This window comes from Lissotriton helveticus, chromosome 2_1 (genome assembly GCF_964261635.1).
Source record: "Lissotriton helveticus chromosome 2_1, aLisHel1.1, whole genome shotgun sequence".
Taxonomy (NCBI): domain Eukaryota; kingdom Metazoa; phylum Chordata; class Amphibia; order Caudata; family Salamandridae; genus Lissotriton; species Lissotriton helveticus.
This window is the reverse complement of record NC_136059.1, coordinates 138,081,362-138,102,396: the sequence shown is the minus strand read 5'-3', so window position 1 is coordinate 138,102,396 and position 21,035 is coordinate 138,081,362. Positions and strand designations below refer to the sequence as shown.

General features: G+C 43.4%; 1 protein-coding gene across 1 annotated transcript in view; it reads right to left on the bottom strand.

The window, feature by feature from the left end:
- LOC144817799 (uncharacterized) overlaps positions 1–21,035 on the bottom strand; it is a 107,660-nt gene that overhangs the window by 5,645 nt on the left and 80,980 nt on the right. The window contains exon 3 of the mRNA XM_078674628.1: positions 11,796–12,302. Coding sequence (XP_078530754.1) covers positions 11,796–12,302 — 507 coding nt within the window. The remainder of the gene's footprint in view (positions 1–11,795; positions 12,303–21,035) is intronic.

Sequence of the window (21,035 nt, the reverse complement as noted above, 5' to 3'; positions counted from 1 at the left end):
GTCTAATATCGACAGTAGAAGACCTAGTTAACGTCTGGTCTAGGTCTATACTATTGGAGGTATTATTCCAATGCGCAGAGCCTATTGGGATAATAGGAACTACACTACATGGTGCCCAACGTGTTTGGATAGGCGATAAAACTAACGCAAGACTTTAGAGTAACTCAGTCGTGCTCTTTCACTCAGACCCCTTTTTCCCATAATACTCCAAAGACGTCTGGAGTGGGTGAGAGGTAAAATCCGCCAAACCTCGCAGGAGGGAACTCCTAGTGATTGGTTCTTGGTTCAATCAACGTTGAAGGATACACTGTTCCAAAATATTGTGCATCTAATCTTTGTTTCCATAAGAAACCTGATCTGCAAACAAACAGAATAACCTTCCTGACAGTAAAATGCCAGAAAGTGATGATGAAAGAGAGAGAGCTAGATTAGCTGATAATACTATGCAAGAAGCGGACCCGGATATAAAACTCATCCCGGTCAACATAAGAAGATCTATAATGTTAAAACTTATAGACAATGGACTGACACCAAGAGGTGGTACAGTCATATTCGTAATTGAGGCACACGAATATCGGCAGACAGAGATATTCTATTCATGGATAAACTTTCCAGCAGCAAATGCTGTAACAAAGGAGTTCCACTATTATAAAATAGAGGAACCTCCTAATGAGTACACTCCTTTCGAGGAAGTGGAAGTACCACTCAAATTCCAAGAGCACCTGCTCTTGTTTAATGGCGCCCTAAAACATAATAATCACATCACCAGGCTCGGTCCACTAGGTAGACCAGGAGCAACATGGCCGGTCCTAGCCGGATACACACCACATCCAGACATCGAAAGAATGTCTGCAGCAGATGTTTTAGTACAACTAAAACAACTAATTAAAATATATAGACAACTAGTCCAATATGTAATGCGGACTTCAACCATCCAACCAGTAATTAAAATTCCATAGCTGACCCCCACATCAGGGGAACACAAATAAAATTACACCACAGAACATACAGTCCTGCCTAGGTAAAGTACCAGCTAAACGGGAACAAATACCATTCTGGTTCGCACAAAAAATCACCCAAATAGAGGCGGTGTTTCCAGACACCACCCCTGTGGATAAACACAGGATTCTGACTATCTGTCTTCCAATGGGAATCGCACCACACGTGGAGGACTGTGACACTTGGGGTACAGTCTTTGCTTCCATTTACACAAAAACACATGGTGTACCATCCATGTCGGTAATACCAGATGTGCTAAAACAAATTCAAGACGAATACGGTCCAGAACCCGCTTTAACTCTCGGTATGAAATTACTAAAAGACTTCAAGCAGGTCTCGGCAATATTACTAGCCAACATAAAAGGAGAAGCAGCGAATGTGGCGATCCGCCAGAGGTTAAAAGAGACAGATATAGCTGACCAACCAGCTGAAATTGCCAGGATTATAGAAAAATTCTATGAAGAACTAGGTAGAGATAGTTTGGGTGGAATACCAGTAAAGCCCCAACTAATTGAAAGTCCTGAAAAAATATTTATTAAAAATAATCTAAATAGTCAAAAGAAGAACTGGGATGGAAACAAACAATCCAATCCAAAAGAAAAAAGATTCCAGTCCAGAGGAAGGTCTCCTCGGCGGAGAGAAAGATCTCCGGACCTAGGACCCAAGTCTCCCCAAAGGGAGCCCTCTGTGAAGAAATACAACCTTAGAAATAGGGATAACATAAAGAAAAAAAAATACAGTTTCCAAAAAAGAAGGTAGCCAGTATTAAAGTATTCAACAATGCCGAGAATACTGAGGACACAGCTGAAAAACGGAGAGTGGGCTCAGACAATGCTAGACAGCGCAGCAGAAGTGAGCATAGCACGCAAAGTCCTTATGAATCATCTGGAGACAGTGGACACGAATGAATACATTCAAGTGGAAACTGCAGACACCAGAGTTAGCAAACCTCACAAAATATATGAAATAACTTTACGTATAGAAGGGGATAAAACTAGAAAAATAAGGGGCCTTTTTTGGGATAATCTCTCCAAGGGCTATGACATCCTTCTAGCTGAAAAAGACTGGCCACCAGAGTTTGTCAGGGAGTGCCCACATGGCGAAGAAATAATTATGCCTGCCTTCTCAAATCAAATTCCAATTCATAAAAAATATACACTTGCAAGAAAGTGGGCAGTAGCTCAAGCTCCTGCTTTATATAAAAATCATGTGGGATGGGATGAGGAATCTCCTCCACACAAAATCCAGTTAAAATCACAACCTACTGCACAAAGGCAGTATTCAATCAAGCAAGAAGCTAAAAAACAGGTATTAGAAATTCTAGATCAACTAGAATACCAGGGGGTGATTGAAACTTTCACCTCACAAATGAACAACCCTTTGTTTCCTGTCTCCAAACCAGACAATTCATATCGTCTAGTCTTGGATTACAGACACCTTAACTCATGTTGCAAAACTTTTGCAGTACAAAACTCGCATAGTGCTGCACTAATGAATAACATAGTGCGCAAAAAATATAAAACAACATTAGACATCTCTAATGGATTCTTTTGTCAAAATATAGCACCAGAGAGCAGATACTTGTCAGCGTTCTCAATAAATGGCGCTCAAAAAGAATTCTGTTGGTTACCCCAGGGGTACAAGAACAGCCCAGGATTATTCTCAGCGAGAGTAACAGAGTTACTACAAACATATGATGACGAAGCATTATCGTATGTCGACGACATATACCTAACAGACGATGACTTGGATACTCACTTGAAGAGAGTGAACACCATAATACTTGGGTTCGCGGCAGAGGGTTACAAATTCAACTTTAAAAAATCTAGAATTGCCCATCTAACAGTCCTGTTCTTAGGATATGAATTATCAAGTGAAGGCAAAAGCCTGGCTGACAATTTCCTAGAGAAATGTGCCGTACTCCAAGCACCTAGAACACTAAAAAACCTACAGTCAATTCTAGGCTTCCTAAATTTCGGAAGAATATACATTGCAAATTACGCAGAAAGGGTCAAACCCCTTTATGATCTAATAAAACCAGATTTTAAAAAAAACAATTGGACTCAAATACACACAGAAATTCTGAGATCCTTACAAACAGATATGTTAATTAAAACAAAATTAGAAACACGTGATAACACACGCAACCTTGTGATTCGAGTCATCCCAGGAAGATGCGGATTCACATACCTGACCTCTAATGAGGGAGAAAAGGTACCAATTGCATTCAAATCACACTTGTACACAGAAGCTGAAAAGAAATTCAGCATTAAAGAAAACATTGTTCATGCAGTTCAAACCGCAATAGCTAGAGAAAAAGATAAAGCTGACGGTAGACACATCACAGTCAGAACAGCAGAATCAGCCTTTGAGGCATTAACAACCCCGTGTAATTTACCAACAACAGCATTGAATCCGGAATGGATACAATGGGTGAATTTAATTACAATGGACAAAGTAAAATACTACTTTGAGCCGGAACTAAAGGAACTAAAATATCTAGAATATGAAAGAATATTCCCTCTGTCAATCGACATTCTGCCATTACGACAGTACGCTTGTGTAATCTATACAGACGGACATGCTCAACCATCCGTTTGGGGAGAACAAGCATACAACCCCACATGTGAGATTACAAAAGAAGTGTGGCGCGGAGGTATACTAAGACCTCTATTAACAAAAACACACTCAGTAGAAACTAATTCAGAACAACAGACTGAAATAATAGCATTGAAAATGGCGCTAGATAATGCAGATCGCGAATTCCCGACACTCATAGTGTCCGATTCGTATTACTGCGTCAAATCATATAACAGCGATTTACAGAAATGGATTCAAAACGGTTACAAAGATGACCCAGGTGCAACAATAAAGCAAAAACTGCTTTGTGAACAAATAGTTCTTTTACAAAAGGAACTACCAAAGACTCACGTGATACATACACTGAGTCATCAGCGTGATGGCGTTCACGTTGCAGGGAATTCATTGGCTAAAAAAGCCACAGCGGTAGCAACTAAATCGGCTTCCGTAGCTAGAAAAAAGCGTGCAGTAAAATACATTGACGGTGAAACAATGCTGGCGGTGAAAACGTCATCAAAAGGCGACTGCTCAGCGTTACCGATCAGTTATCCACTCAAATATACATACATAATCGATGCGAACTCCGTTCCTTTTGCTCGAATCCCTGGAGTGGGGGATAGAGTAATTCCAAACAAGGACAGGAGAACTTTGTTAATAGCAGACGCACATATAGGCGAGGGTCTCAGACACCTCAAACTAAAAGATTCTCTGGAAGAATTACAATCAGTGTACTGGTGGCCAGGCATGGGCCTGCATCATACCATTTTTGTAAAAAACTGCCCAAACTGTAACAGAAATCGCAGGGGTGAAAGAAACGGTATATTACCTTGGCGTTTCACACCAGAAAGGATCAACAATAAAAAATAAACCCAATATGAAAAATGCGTCGTATTAACATACAGAGACTAGTTTTCACTTATAATGTAGACCCCAACTTTCGGCTGACGCCAGAACTGTTATATCAAGATTTGCAAGTCTATAATGGCATATACGCTAGAAGCATGCTACGTACTGACCAATATATTTCCATTGCCTCTCGGGTTTGTGGGGAGTGCTTGGCCAGAATGAGCATTGCATTTGCGGGAATCTTCTCACTTCCTTCCTGAGGGATACGGGATGGAGTAAAGAAAAAACCAAAAGCAGAGAGCGATCTATAACAGCAAAGGTATTAGGTTCGGGAGTTGGGAGGGTCAAACATTTAATAAGTGTCCAACGTAGTCTAAACAACTTGCCAAGAAATTCTCTGAGGGGATTCAGTCCGTACGAATTACTGTTTGGGACTAGGATGCTAGTCTTGGATCTTGACAGTCAGACTTCAGTGGTGAAAGAAAAAAGCTTTGATATCAAAGATCGTTTGGATATTTTACAGGACTTAAACGAAACAAGAAAAGTCCTGAGCAACATAAAGTTGAAACAGCAGCCAACAACCACTGAAGAACCACCACCTGTCCCAGCAAGACCTGTCTGGATTCCAAAAATCGGGGATCTAGTCAGAGAAAAGATCGCGGTAAAGAAGGAATTTGGGCCTTCTTACAGAAAAGCAGTTCCTGTCTTGTCCATCAACGGGACGAGATCAGTTGTACTACCGCCACTTGCTGGTAAAAAGGAGAACCGAGTTGTATCCATCGACCTGGTAAAACCACAATCATGTGGCCGATAACAAACAGTAGGCCAAGTGGACTCCCGATAAGTAGTAGAACACCGAGGTTTGCTACAAGTACAGAGGTGCTAACTAAAAGACTAATCACATTCGAAACGCCTACAGAACAACAACAAGGACTATGCAACAATGCAATGGAACTCACACCTCTGAAAACCCAAATAAAAACATTTAGTAGAGACACACCAACCTACAATGAAGTAACAAATGAATATGCTGAAGCTGCAAGAAACAGTAATCCTGAAGCAATTGGAACAATAGACAGAACGGCATCTGGCTACTTCATCAACTTTGATGATTCTTCTGAAGATCTAAGTGAATCAAAGACACAGCCATCAACAAAAACTTTTAAAGATAAAGCTAAGGAACTTTTGAAACAACTGAAAGAAACCTATCTGATTTCTCCATGGATTGAATTTTGGGTGTCCTTTGGTGTATTTATCCTGATACTTTGGCTCATCGTGATACTATGTTTGGGACGCTTCATTGAGGGAAAATATGCAAAAATGGACACAGCAAGCCAGAAAATCAACTTGATCCTCAAGCCACACACGTCTTCACACGTCGAGAAAAGAGAACTTTCTTCAGTCAACTTCACAGCCAATCCTATACCGGGTGGGGTAGCATGGGACAATACTGACTATGAAATTTATGGTCCGGTTGAAATCCTCAAATATCCACACCAAATCAAGATCTCGTTGAGTGACTTTGTAAAACCAAACTCATTTGCTGATGATTGGGACTTTGAAAGTATTAATGACATGATGTCTGACCTAGTGATGTCTGCTAAATTTACCAAACATGAATTTTTGCAGGGTTCATCTAATTATGACAGTATGTACTGCTACAACCACTATGGTAACCATTTTTTACATAAATCAGCACAACCTAGAAATGTTTTAAATTATAATCAATGGGAACATTGTGCAACCCCTCCAAAAGGAAGCTCAAGAACCTTTTATGACAAATATTCATACTTTTCAGGGTTCAACACAAGTAATGCTGAAACATTTTATTTCAAATTGTCAAATAGGACAGGAACAAAAACCATGCTTACAAACACGAAATTGATATATTCGGACTCATTTTTTGAACAAATGAATACATTTGTTTTTGATTATTGGGACAAAAATGTTGAAGTAAAAAGTGTTTGGGGTACAAAAGAATGGCAAGTACAAGGTATAGAATCATTGTTTAGAGCCTGCATGATCCCAGAACAAATTATATTCTTGAATGAAACTATTCAACAAACTACCTGTCTTGGATTAGCCAAAATCAAAGACTTAAATAAACCGTCTATTCCAAAACCAACAATGAACAGCAATAACTCTGCAGATGAAGAGATAGACGTAAACTTTGTATTAAACCAAAACAGAACAAATCCTGATTGGAAACAATGGTTGATCTGGCCCACAGATACTAATAACTGTCAAGACAGATTCGTGAACAAAACACAGGGGTTCCCATCATGCACTGGGACAGGAACAGACTAATTTGCATATAGCCAGGTTCTGAGCTGGGTTGGTGCAATGAGCTAAAAAACAGGTGATGGATTAAAACCCTGATCTCTTGACTTGGTAAGAGTATTCTGCATCATACAGAAACTCTGTCCATCACCACCCCCTTTTTCCAAAATCAAAACACAGGGGTTCACATTGACCAGGCCAGACCCTAGATATTCCCAAAGACAACACCCAGGGATAATCACCACCTACAGTGTGGGCAAACTCTGCCTTCAATGGCTACAAACTTCCACACTGACAGAGATTAAGCAACACCTAACTTTACTTACTGATGGTGCTGACTTGCGTGATTTCATTATGGGACCGCGCAAACAGCGTCAAAAACGCTTCATAGCAGCCTCTATATATGCAGCTTACAACGAGGCCTGGAAGATAACTCAAATTGAGACAGCAGAAAGTATACGGGAAATTGACCGTATTAATTTGGAAAAATCGCTTTCTGTAGTGGACAATGGGTTAATGACTCTGTCCTCCAGAATCTTTTCATTGGACAGCATTGTGTCATCAGCAATCGACATAATATCGCAAGACTTACTGTTGTTACAACACGGTCAGTCTCAATTGCGTTCTATTGTACAGCTTGGCTGGACGTTACAAAATCAGCGTTCAGGCTATGTGCCTTGGCGTTTAATCAACACAACGTCACTATTCAATATCTTTAACCTTACTGATAAACAAATCAGTATGGCACAAAAGGGTGCTGATTATACAATCCTGAGCATTGAGAAACTCGAGAGATTACCATTGACAATGTCAGAACGACCTGTCATTGAATGGATAATACATGGGATAATTAATATTCCGATATCTACTTTCAGGTTTCAATACTGCCAAAAATATATACAGGCTGGCATGTACGAAAAATTGGGAAAAGGGTACATTAAGACAATATGGAACTTGCCCTATTCACATGCATGTGTCAGTAATAAAGGACAGAAAGTGTTTCTTAGTGGCAATAATTGTGCGAGGTCACTAAGCGGTACACTTCTGTGTAATGGAATTAGTTTGCATGGAGCCTGTGAAGGGAACTCAAATAACCTTTCATGTCACCAGCTAGGCACACCTGCAACAGAGATAGAACCATTCTTTAAAAGACTCTATAACAGGAGTTACATTCTAATTGTGGATCGCAGATGTTGTAGTCTACTGCCCGGGGTTCCTTATCTCGTTAGTACGACTGCGAAGGTCATGTGCTGTGGACGCTTATTGTTCCCCAGCTCCTTTTCAGACAGGGAGGCAAGGGCATGGCCTAACTTGAAAATTACTTCTATTCGAGTTGATACTTTAAGCAGAATGAAAACAGTGCTTCTTCAGACGCCGACCAGGCTCACGTCATCAAAAGAAACGTATGATCTCCTAGTCGCAAGGACGACTGCAGAGATTCACTCATTGCTATCAACTAATTCCCCCATACATTTCGCAGAAATCCTGAATGAAATCTTAAATATGTCTGATACCAGTGGAGTCTCAAATGTATTTAAGACAGTATTTTCGATGGCATTAACACCATTCAAAGCCATACTGGGTATTTTTCCAGACACGTCCATTCGATTTTTGGAGGAGATCCCCTCATTTTGGGACTAATTGCAGGAATCCTATTCTTAGTCCTTATATTTCGTTATGGCAAACCATGTCACAGACAAAACACCCGCGACAAGGGAAGAAACAATCCGAGCCATTGGATACCGGGACCGGATATCAAAAATGCTGGGACTAACCCGGCTTAGAGACCTGAACATGACTTGGTTTCTTTCATTTCGGCCGATATGGCAAAGATGTGTTTTACCTGTATTAAGGTGCATGCTGTGTGGAGAAGAATGCATGTTGGACACCTGTCTGACGCTACAATCGGATGCGTCAATGGATGCAGAAACATTGTTGGGTCCGGTAAAGGCTCATGCATTGTGCTGCCCTCAACGGCTGCCAATCCTGATGACGGCATTCGTGGAAACTTCACCACTACGATTAAGGGGTAGTGAAGATCAAGATGAAAGCAGCATCGATCAGGTACAACCTTCTGTCAGCAATACTACTCAAAACGTCAATGGAGACAATCATGCACATGAATGCGTGGTTACATCCTTTTCCGAGTTAGTGGAACTCTCACAGGAAGCTGTTGACAGCTTTTTCAGCAGTCTCAATGATATGATGTTCTCACCAGAGCAGAAATAATGACTCTTGAACAAGCTAGCACACGGCGTTCCCGACACCTTGAATTTGGCCTTCAACTTTAATAATAAAGTAGCAAGATCAACTTTTCCTCCAGTCCACGGACAGCAATTTTTTAGCAGCCCCAAAATATTTTTTTAAATTTTACGGGACACTTTTCTTCTGCTTAAAGTAGGAACTATTCTTAGAGAACTAATTTCTGTTTTTAGAAACTTCATAGACATTAGCTGCCCGCTGGTATGTTCATAAATTTCTTTTCTTCTTGAACTGTGATGAAGTGGTCTCGAACTTTTCTTCTGTATTAAGAGCCATTTCATGTGTAATTCTCATATTCAATTACTAATAATGTATCCATATGCGTGATTAATTTAGCATTATTCTACTGCTTGAGTGCATATAGTACATGTGACTATTTTTTCCCGTATATTACATAATTTCAAAATGCATTATGTGTATTTTGGGGTGGTAAGGTATACACGATACTCTACAGTATGTTTTACTATGCCTAGATTCGTAAATATGGCCATAGTTAGCGTGGAGTGGGTGTGATGTATTCCTATAGGTTCTGTATCGATCCCCCTATTCCTGACCCTATTCTGGTTAACAAGTTAACTAGCAGCCATCCCATGATGCAGAAACCATTATCTGATTACGCCAGACCACGGCACAGGAGCGCGTTATCTGATTAGGTCATAACGCTTGCCATCTAATTAGGCAAAAGCAATATTCCTCCAGCCCCTGATAAGGCATACGGAGTTCTCAAAACAAATCAAACCTATGACAACCTGGGAAAAACCCTGCGGCCATTGTTTTGATTTCACCGAGAACTTCAGTAAGAGAATGTGCTAACGACCAGCTCGTATGACATCCTTATTGACGTATCTATGTCCATCCTTACGTCAATCTCGGCACCTTCCAGGTATAAATATTACCGATATTGCCTTAAGCAAACACACGCGGTGGTGACGAGATCGGAGCAGCGAGACTTGCCGAAGCCCAGCAGAGAGCGAAGCCACCGGCGCTGCCCCGCCTTCCTGACGCGCTGAGAACGAGACGCTGCTTTCTCCTGCCGAGAAATCCAGCTCCGGCGCTTCCGAGCAGCCCTCGCAGGCAGCTTGGAATATCGAGACCTCAGACGAGAGATACTATCCCTCAACCATCCTAGATCTCAGGTACAGAGCTGAATAACCCCTTACAGAGAATTCTTGAGTCAGTCACTTGGCAAAACAAACTTAACTTAAACTGCTACTTTCTATCCCCGCCCACATATTAGGCTTAGGTCAGGTACACTGGGGTAGGCGTAGTTAGAAGCACCAGTTGAGTACTATTAGTCAAATGTATATGTGTACGTATATATTCTGTCCATTTTAAATAACGTATGGCTTAGAAACCATATCAATGTTTTTACAGTATTATTTTATAATTCTGCTTTTATTGTATGCACTTTACTTAACCATAAGTATTGCGATAATATCGATCCATTTCTCTTGTACGAGAAAAGAGACTGATCAATAAATAACATCTTTTATTGAACACGCCCGTCTCTTCCTTTTCTCTACACGTACTGACTGAGTAAAATAAGTTGTCTTTTGTTTTCACACGACTGTAGAGATACACTCTTGATTAGGGGAGAGCAAAGTTGTCATGTTCTATGGTTGTCAGAAACTAAATCCCTTCTTGTCTATCCAGGGAGGTTCAACTCCTCCTTGCCTATTCGAGAAAGTTTCTAGTGAACTCTGAGCTAGCTGGCAAACCCAAAACTTTAAGTCTAATATCGACAGTAGAAGACCTAGTTAACGTCTGGTCTAGGTCTATACTATTGGAGGTATTATTCCAATGCGCAGAGCCTATTGGGATAATAAGAACTACACTACAGTATAATGTAGCGCAGGGGTTTACAAAGTGATGCATCTGCTTAGATGCGTCACTTTGTAAATAGTGCGCATCAGGAGGCATGTTTTACGCCGCCAATGCGTCACAAAAAGTGACGCATCGGAAGCGCAAAACTCACGCAAGGCCTCATAAATGAGGCCCCTAGGTCACAAGGTTGTCTGCCTTGATGCAGTGCTGCAGAAATGTGCCAGCACATGGAGCCAGCATCACTGTGCCAATACTTTGTAGAAATGGCACAGTTCAGCTCTCGCTAAAACAACACAGAGCACCAACACTATTTTTGCTGCGCTGCGTTGCAAAAAATCTTTGAGAATCCGGCTCAAGGGGGCAGATTTATGTCGGACTTGCGCCACTTTTACGGCGCCATTTCATCACGCAACGGCGCGGAAACATGGCGCATCCCTGCGACCTATTTACAACCTGACTCATCTAGGCAGATGCGTCACGTTGTAAAGCCCTGCGCCACATGAAACCTGCGTCAGGTTTCATGTGGGCGTTCTGTCGCAGGGTGGGCGTTCCCTCATAGGAAAGCCCCGTAAAACTGACGCAGTGAGATCTACAAGATTTCACTGAGTCAGTTTTACGACGCTGCTGCGTCAAATCCTTACGCCTGCTTGAAGCAGGCGTAAGGAGTGACGCACCACGTTATGTATGGGTGGCCTCTGTAAATTGCAGGAATTGCGTCGCACTTGCGACGCTACTCCAGCAATGCGCCGCCCGTACACCACAAGATGCGTCACGCATCTGCCCTTCCTTGCACCATGGTGCGCCGCATTGTAAATGCGGCGCATCTGTGGTGCCGCAAGGATGGAATTGCGTGACGCATCAGTGCTGGCGCATCCCTGCTGATTTGCAGAACTCATAAATCTGCCCCTAGGTGTTTATTTGAGTGTCATCTGTGACTATGTGATATAAAAGTGCTTGTACTGTTCATTTTAAGATATTCAATATGGGCGAAGAGCAAAATATACCTGTTATTGGTCCAACTATCGGAATAAATATCAGGCCAATGCCCACTTTCTTTTGTTCCTCTGCAGCGTGCCATGCTTGAATCGCTCTTTCTAGATCATTATCTGCATTCTTGAGCGCTTCCCTTGCTGCTTCTAGGTGTTGTTTTACAATGGACTCCTGCCCCTGCTGTCCAGAGAGTTGCACTTTAAGTCCTTCATCCCGAGCTTGTAGCGCCTTCTGTTCATCATTTAGGCTGTTTATCTTGTCTAAGCGCTCTTCCATAGTTACGCTCAATGCTTTCACTTGTGCCAGGGATGACTCCTCTGCCTTTGACAGACTTTTCTCGGATGCCTCTAGGAGTTGGCGAACATTTTGAATGCCCTGCTGTAGGTCGGTGCTGGATTGCAAGGTTTCAGCAACAGACATCAAGGAATTTAAGCCATCCACAAAGGGCGGCAGAACAGCCTGTTCATAACTCTTTTCTGTAGCAGGAGTGGCACCCAGAATGTGACCCTGAAACACTGTACCTTAAAGGGCAGAAGAGAAGAACACAGGTTAGAGATGTATTCAGGAGGAGTGTTTTACAATATTTTTAGATAGGGAGAATTTCAGAAAACAAAGATACTGCTCTACAGCTTGTCAATATTTTACAAATAAAAAAACATTGTCATTTCAGGCCTCAAAACAGTGCGGGAAATGCAATCAATCAATCAATCAATCAGAGAACTTTTAAAGCACGCTACTTACCCGTGAGGGTCTCAAGGCACTGAGAGGGGGGTGGGCGGGTGCTGTCACTGCTCAAAGAGCCTGGTTTTGAGGAGCCTTCCTTCTGAAGGTCAGCAGGTCTTGGTTCTGCCGTAGGTGGGTGGGGTGGGTGTTCCAGGTCTTGGCGGCGAGGAAGGAGAAGGATCTGCCACCGGAGTTCGTTCGCTGGATGTGCGGGATGGCAGCACGGGTGAGCCTGGTGGAGCAGAGCTGGCATGTGGGGGTGTAGAAGTTGAGTCTGTCATTCAGGTAGGCTGGTCCGGTGTTGTGGAGTGCCTTGTGTGCGTGGGTGAGGAGTTTGAAGGTGATCCTCTTGTTGACGGGGACCCAGTGCAGGTCACTAAGGTGGGAGGTGATGTGGCTGCGGCGGGGGACGTTGAGGATCAGTCGGACTGAGGTGTTCTGGATGCGTTGTAGTCATCGCCAGTGTTTAGCCGGGATTCCAGCATAGAGTACGTTGCCGTAGTCCAGCCTGTTGCTGACGAGGGCTTGGGTCACTGTTCTTCTTGTTTTGGTTGGGATCCACTTGTAGATCCTGCAAAGCATGCGGAGGGTGTTGTAGCAGGAGGAGGAGATGGCGTTGACCTGCTTCGACATGGAGATGGAGGAGTCGAGGATGAATCCTAGGTTGCATGCGTGGTCCGTGGGTGTTGGAGCTGCTCCCAGTGTGGTCGGCCACCAGGAGTTATCCCACGCAGAGGGGGTGGGACCTAGGATGAGGACCTCCATCTTGTCCGAGTTCAGTTTCAGGCGGCTGCTCCTCATCCATCCATCGGCTTTTATTCCCTCATGAATGTTGGTTTTGGCGGTTTGTGGGTCCTTGGTGAGGATGAGCATGAGCTGGGTGTCATCCGCGTAGGAGATGATGTTCAGGTCATGCTGGAAGGCCACTTGTGCGAGGGGGGCCACAGGGTTGGGCTTAGGGATGGGCCCTGGGGTACGCCGCAGATGTCGGTGGCTTTGGATTGGAAGAGCGGGAGGCAGACTCTCTGGGTTCTGCCAGCTGGATGCCAGCTTCTTGGAGGCGTGTTCTTAGTGTGCAGTGGCAGACCGTGTCGAAGGCGGCTGACAGGTCCAGGAGGATGAGGGCTGAGGTTTTGCCGTTTTCTAGCTAGCGCCTGATGTCGTCTGTGGCGGTGATGAGGGCAGTTTCGGTGCTGTGGTTTCGTTTGAATCCAGACTGGGATGGGTTTAGGATGTTGTTGTCCTCAAGGTGGCGGGTCAACTGCATGCTGGTGATTTTCTCGATGACCTTCGCCGGAAAGGGGAGCAGGGAGATGGGCTGGAAGTTCTTGGGGTCTTTGGGGTCTGCCTTGGGTTTCGTGAGGGAGTTGATTTCGGCAGGCTTCCAGCTTTCCGGGTATGTTGCTGTGTCAAAGGTGATGTTGATGATCTTCCTCAATTGGGGTGCGATGGTTGCGTCAGCTTTGTTGAAAACTTGGTGTGGGCAGGGGTCTGACGGGGATCCTGAGTGGATGGAGTTCTTGACCTGGCGTGTCTCTTCGTCGTTAATGAGGGATCAGGAGGTCAGCTGGTTGGTGCAGGTGACGTTCGGGGTGTGGTTTGTTGTGGTCGGGGCGGATGAGGAGTTCAAGCGGTAATGGATGTCGGTGATCTTGCACTGGAAGAAGGTTGCCAGTGAGTTGTGCAGATCTTGCGAGGGCGGGATGTCGTTGGTGTTGGCACTGGGGTTGGAGAGTTTCTTTACTATGTTGAAAAGTTCTTTGCTGTCGTGTGCGCTGTTGTCCAGTCTAGCTTTAAAGGAAGATCTCTTGGCTATCCTGATGAGGTGGTGATGTCTGCGGACGATGACCTTGTGGGCTGCGTGGCTGACTGGTGTATGGGTGTGGAGCTATTTCTTTTCCAGCTTCTGGCATGTTCGTTTGGTGATCTGGAGTTCTTCAGTTAACTAGGCGGCTTTCTACCTCGGGTGGTTGATGGAGGGTTTCTTGATTCGGGCGAGGATGTTGGCACAGTCGTCGATCCACTGTCTGAGATTTCGGGTGGCGGCGTCTATGTCAGTGGGGTCGGTGGGTGGGTTCTGGGCAAGGGTGGTGATCAGCTGGTCTTCGGTGACTTTGCTCCAGCAGGGCGAGGCAGCTGTTGAGTGCGGTGGCGCGTGGTTGGTTTCCTGAAGGTGAAATGGATGCATCGGTGGTCAGTCCAGTGGAGTTCGGTGGTATAGTTGAAGGTGACATTGGTGCTTGTGGAGAAGATGGGGTCAAGCGTGTGGCCGGCGGCGTGGGTGGGTTCGGTGACGAGTTGTCGGAGGCTGAGGTTGGTGAGGTTGTCAATCAGGGCAGTGTAGTTGGTGTTGTTGTTGTTCTCGAGGTGGAAGTTCAGGTCCCCGAGGAGGATGTAGTCCATGGAGGTGAGTGCGTAGGTGCTGGGGAGGTCGGCGACTAAGTCGCTGAAGAGGGCTCAGGGTTTGGGGGGTCTGTAGATGAGTGTTCCTCTGAGGTTGGTGTTGGGATCCGGAAGTGAAGGTGTTCGGTGGAATTGAGGGGTCGTCTGCGAGGGTGTGGTCCTGGAGGGTGGACTTGTGGATGATGGCTATTCCTCCTCCCATCCCGTTGGTGCGGTCTCTGTGGGAGATCTTGTAGCCGTCCGGGATGGCTATGGCGATGTCGGGTGCCGAGGAGTCGTTCCACCAGGTCTCGGTCAGGAAGGCAACGTCTGGTTCGAAGGTGTCGAACAGGTCCCAGAGCTCGACGGCGTGTTTGCGTGCGGAGCGGGTGTTGAGGAGTATGCAATGGAGGTGGTTGGGTCCGGTCCTTCAAGGTTTGGTGGTTCTGTTGCAGGTGAAGTTGCAGGTGTGGCAGGCGAAGGGTCCGTGGGTGCATTTCCGGGCAGCCTGGAAGCAGCGGTGGTCTTGGCCGGTGTTGAGAGCGTGTAGGGTGTTGGAATTGTATCGCAGTCTGGGGGTGTGGAAAGCACGGGGTCCAGCGGTTCTGGCACTGGGCGCGGTCTAGGCACGGCAGGGCGCAGACGGGCTTGCCGCCATGCAGCGGCTGCCATATGAGGGGTCAAGGGAGGGAGGAACAGCTAGGAGGCAGGAGCGGGGCAGTGAGGGGGCATGGCCTCAGGGCTATCAGCAGCAAAGAGCGGTATAGCAGAGAGCAGGGGGGGGGAGGGGGAATCGGCGGAAAAGAGCGGGATAACAGAGAGCAGGGTGGTGCGAACAGAGTGAGAAAGAGCAAAAGAAAAGGCACAGAAGGGATAACAGCACACAGGACACATGCAGGAACCAGAACAAGGGCACAGGTCCGAACCCGGTCACGGAGGTGATCAGTGGCAGACAGCGGGCACGAACGCGCACAGGAGCAGGAGCGGCAGTCAGCTGGTGGAGCTGTTCGGCAGCAGGGGGTTGACCTGCCTGCAAGCAGGGACCGGGGTCCTGGTTCAGGTTATCCTCCTGAATCTTGCATCTGGCAACTACTGCAAAGCAAGATCCGGTTACTCAGGGAAATATGCCAAATTTGTCCTGGTGCCGACATCAGGGCACTTTCAGCAGATCTGTACGTTGTGTGTTATGCATTCAGGGCATTAACTTGCAAGAGATGGGGAAGGTCTCTCGATTTCAGTTCCAGCTTTGCCCTATATAAATGGTTCTACTAAGAGGTCAGAACCACTCCTTTTATATGAGTCTTAGGGCCACAACTACAAAACATTTTTGCAGTTGGAAACAGCCAATCAGGCTGTTTCTGCTTGAATACATGCTTTTACATATGTACAAAACACAAATTACGATTTAATGACACATTACCGAATCACAATTTGTTTTGTGCAATTCGGTATTTGGAAGGGACGTGTTTAAGGATTCCCTTCCAAACAATTAATCTGAATGGGATGTAATAATGTTTAGGGCTGCAAAATATTCATGTTTTATCAACTCCTTCAAGGAGCTGGTAAACTATTTGCAAATAGGAAGGGGTCCCCAGAGCACTCCTTTAAAATGATAAAATATATATTTTTGAGATCAGGCAGTTAAATGTATTTCTTCTTTAAATGCAGCCAATGTCCCTCTAAGGAAAATGGGCTGCATTTAAAAAAAATATATTTTTTTAAGAGCAGGCATTTTAATGTATTTCTTTTTTAAATGCAGCCATTTCCCTGTAAGAAAAATGGGATGCATTTAAAAAAAAAAAGATTGCTTTATTAAAAACCAATCATAGATATGGTTATCTTTTGACCCTAGCAGGCCACCATCCATATGATGGTTGTGATTCCTAATGGGTCACAAATTGCGATCTACCCCTTTAATATGCATGAGCTAGGTCTATTTGCAATCCACTAGGAATCACTAATGAAACTCAAAAGGGCTTCATAAATAAGGAATTCTGATTGCCTAATTGAGATTCATGAGGACAGCGCAAATAGGAAATCAATATTCCTGAAATTGATACATCTGGCCATAAGTCTTGGCTGGGGGGGTCAATTGAGCTTTAATACCTTTAACATCTTTATGCCAGGAAGCAAACACAATCAGCTACTCGTTTCATGAGATAAAATGGGATTTTGGGGCACGTCTTAAGTCTTCTAAGCTTGGTATGAACAGTTATAAATGCACATTATGACTGTCAGATGAAATGGAGGCATATTTTGAATTTCAAAGCTTTACATGAAAGTTATGGATGCCCTATAAGGATGTCAGCTACAAATGTACTATTAAGTCTTTATAACTCTCCAAAGGAATTCATTTTAGGAACACTGGAATAACAAAACATTGAGACAAAACAGGAAGGCTCTAACGTTATGATTTGCTATTCAAATGTAGCTCCTAGATGCCAGTCCCAAAAAATCAATATTTGGTGGAACTTGTGTCACACCAGTATTTCTTTTACGGAGCCAGTAACCTCCCAAGCTATCTGTATACAATGCAAATCTGTGACCTTTATACTAAATGTAGTTTGTTGTGGAAGACTCCAATTGTCTATTCAATTTTTTGACGAGTCAAATTGGTGTTCAGTCTGTATACTGATTCCAGGAGCAGCAGCATTAAACACCAGAGGTATCTTATTCAATTCATACTGCATAACTTGCATGGGACACACATGTCTCTGTAGCAGCTGAATTATTTCCAAATGCAACTTTAACATTTTCCACAATTAAATAAGCCTGAGTGTGTTAACTATCACATTTGTCTTTTTTGCTAATTTCTTGTGGTAGAGTTTTTTTTAAAAAAGAGGTAGAAGTTAACATTCAGATTCATACACTTGCTTTCCAATGCCAATCCTTCACCCCAAATTTGTAAGTTCTCAAAGTAGTTTTTTTCCAATTCAAAATCATTAAAAAACGTAACTATTGCATTACTGGAAGTGACATCACATGATCTTTGCCCTGATGAAAACAGTACTGTAATTCATGACAAGACACAGGGTCCTAATCAGAGGAAATCTTATGGTTCTAACGACACCAACATCTTGTGATCTATCAGCAAATTCTTTGAGCACTACGACCATCCTTCACCTCACAAACACTCCTCTTCATCATCACTACACTTTATCCATGTATTATGTTCAGTTAGCAACTCCAGCAAAACTTGAGATACATCAAGTTCAGGAAACTGTGACTCTTTTAAAGACGTTTTCGTCATTATTTTTTGGTTGCCAGGAGACTTGTTTCATTCCCTTACCCTTATCACTATATAGATTCCCAAAAAGCAGGATGATAAATAAGTAAATGCAAACTATGAATTGTGTCCGAATAAATCATATTTGTGGGTATGACCCTTGGAGGGAAAGTGGTAAAACTACAGTGCAGCCTCCCCCATCTACATGTAATCTCTTAAAAATGAAAATATTGGCACATGGGGGTGTCTCTTTAGTCTCAAATTCTAAACCAAAGCCTGTTTTAAAAAATGTGGTGCTTAAACCCAATGACAAAAAAATACATTCAATACACTTGCAAAGTACTCTCCTTACCAAGGATTGTCACACGTTCTGTATACTAATTCTTAATGTCTCCTACCATCTCATTACACACTCTTCCAATCCAAGAAAAATGTTGGGAAGCATATTCTCACTTGAATCCAAAATTGTGATATTTAAGAGAAAGAAGTCATAGACTGTGAATACTTGCTTCTTTGTCTTGTCTTTTTCCATTCTTGATTCCAGGTTTCCAGTCATACTCAGGCCTAACTCTAGTGTTGTATTCATTGTCTGAGACAGGGAGTGGTACCACATGAAGTGAGCTTTGGGAATGCTGATTAAAGAGATGGTATCTGCTACACTGTTTGACACAGTTTCCAACCTCATCCGCATCTTCATCTAACACCGACATTATTGAAATCCAAGGACACGCACTGCCATGGATCTGCTCCTTCCTGACTGGAAGAACACAGTTGGTCAGCATGATGCTGTACACCTCTGATGCCTGCAAAAACATTCTGCAAGGATTTCTCCTGCATACATGATCCTTTGAGGCAGCACCATCTGTTCTCAGGACATCAATGTCCTTTGCTATGGCAACAATACACATATCATACTCTCTCTCATGGACTAGACTCCCAGTACCAAGATCAAGTTTAATGCCTGCATGACTGATATTGCCCACTGGATAAAAACAATCTGACTGAATCTGTGATCTTTGGGAAGATCACTCAACCATGAGATGCCACTTGGTGGCCATCAGAACTAAGACTGAATGACACTCATCAACCATGCCCATAAACTCAGGATCATTTTCAACATCAAACTTGGTTTGATCACCCTAGGTAATGCGATCATCATCTCAAGCTTCCATTCTCAAGATGCTGAGGATGGTTGTCACATGTGTCACAGTCAGCACCCAGAAGACCGTCTAGTACACCCTTGTCATGAGCAAGTTGGACAAGGCAATACCCCATATGCTGGGAACAACATAAAACCCACCTGAAGTCTGCAGACTATTCATAAATCTAGCTAGAATCCCTTTCAATCTCACATGACACACTCACACAACACTACACCCGTATGAGCCCCACATGCATCTCATACACAAGCAAGCACAATTCAAACTCTCATCCACACATTTATACATTTATGGCACTTTGTAACACTTGCCCTTCATACCTCAACAAGCGCATCTACTTTCACAAACTTTTCAGTCACCACCACTTGCCAGAAACCTATGTACAGACATTTAATTTGTATGGAAAACCAGATACTGTGATTGAGCCTACACCTACCTCACTCCTTGAATTCCACAAGAGCTGAAAACCCTGAAATTCAGGTATCCCACTATCTAAGTTTTCAGTTTACCTAGCTCAGTGCCAGGAAACCCTCTGAGGTGATAGTGTGCTCTAGAAATTTGTATTACATAACGTAGAATAACATAACATAAGTTAGCATAACATAAAATAACCAATGCTCTTTATTTGGCCTGAAACGTTCATAACAATTTGAGTAGCTGGAACAAGGCTATTGTGTTAACTTACACGGTGATGATTTTTAAAGTCATGTGCTCTAAGCTGGAAATAGTACAGTATTTATATCCTTATCTAAAATAAACAAGACAACATCACACTATATGATACCCACAACAACTTAACAATGAAATAACTGAGTACAAACAGTCAAAACTTTTCTAAAACTCAGCAGCCTCAGTACAACACAGCACATTGCAACATACACACAGCATCACCAAAACAACAGAAAGTATTACTGCATTGACACATATACATAAACATTCTTGTCATACATTACCACCAACAGAAACGTGTTATCATAGCACAATGGTAAAATGAGTTTGTCCAAAGCACTTGCTTAACCTTCCACCAATCTTTACACATTGCTTTGAGGTCATCAGCATCTTGTAGTCTGCCAGGAGGGCCAGGAAAGAGTGATGCCTGTGCATTCACAAAGTCAATGTAGAGGATGTCTGCAAATATTGATATATAAGACAGAGGGGCTAGAGCAAGTATCCTGGAAGGAGTACTAAAGGTGATATGAAGATTTTTGTGTTCCAGGGAAGAGTCATTTGGTATAAATTCCCTGTATATTCTTTGCAAAGTGGCTTTGGGTGTTAAATCCAAGAGAATTAGTACAAGGCTCTGAGAACCATTTCAGGCCAATAACAAGAACTAGGGGCCTGATCAATGGCTTTGATATTCATCACTGTCAAATACAAATTCAAGTCCCTGTTTACAAAATGTAAAACGGAACTTGGAAACCCACTTGCTCATTTTTAAAATGGTGAAACTATGGTGAAATTCATTACCAATGGTGACTTTTGTCAGTGATCAACAACATTGATTTGTACCAAAGTAGTTGAGGGTTTTCACATATATTTGGCAAAGACATTTCAAACCCTAAATGTAGTTGACATGGACAACTCTACCTTATATACATTTTGCATATCCATTTCCACACTGTAATTGGTTGGGAATGTATACCAGATAAATCTGGGATGGTGGTTAGGAAGGGATGTGGACTATCTCTAACATTGGTAGGGGCTCAGGGGAAACAGACACTGAATTGAAAAAACATGCAAACAAAAATCTATCATAAGCAAAA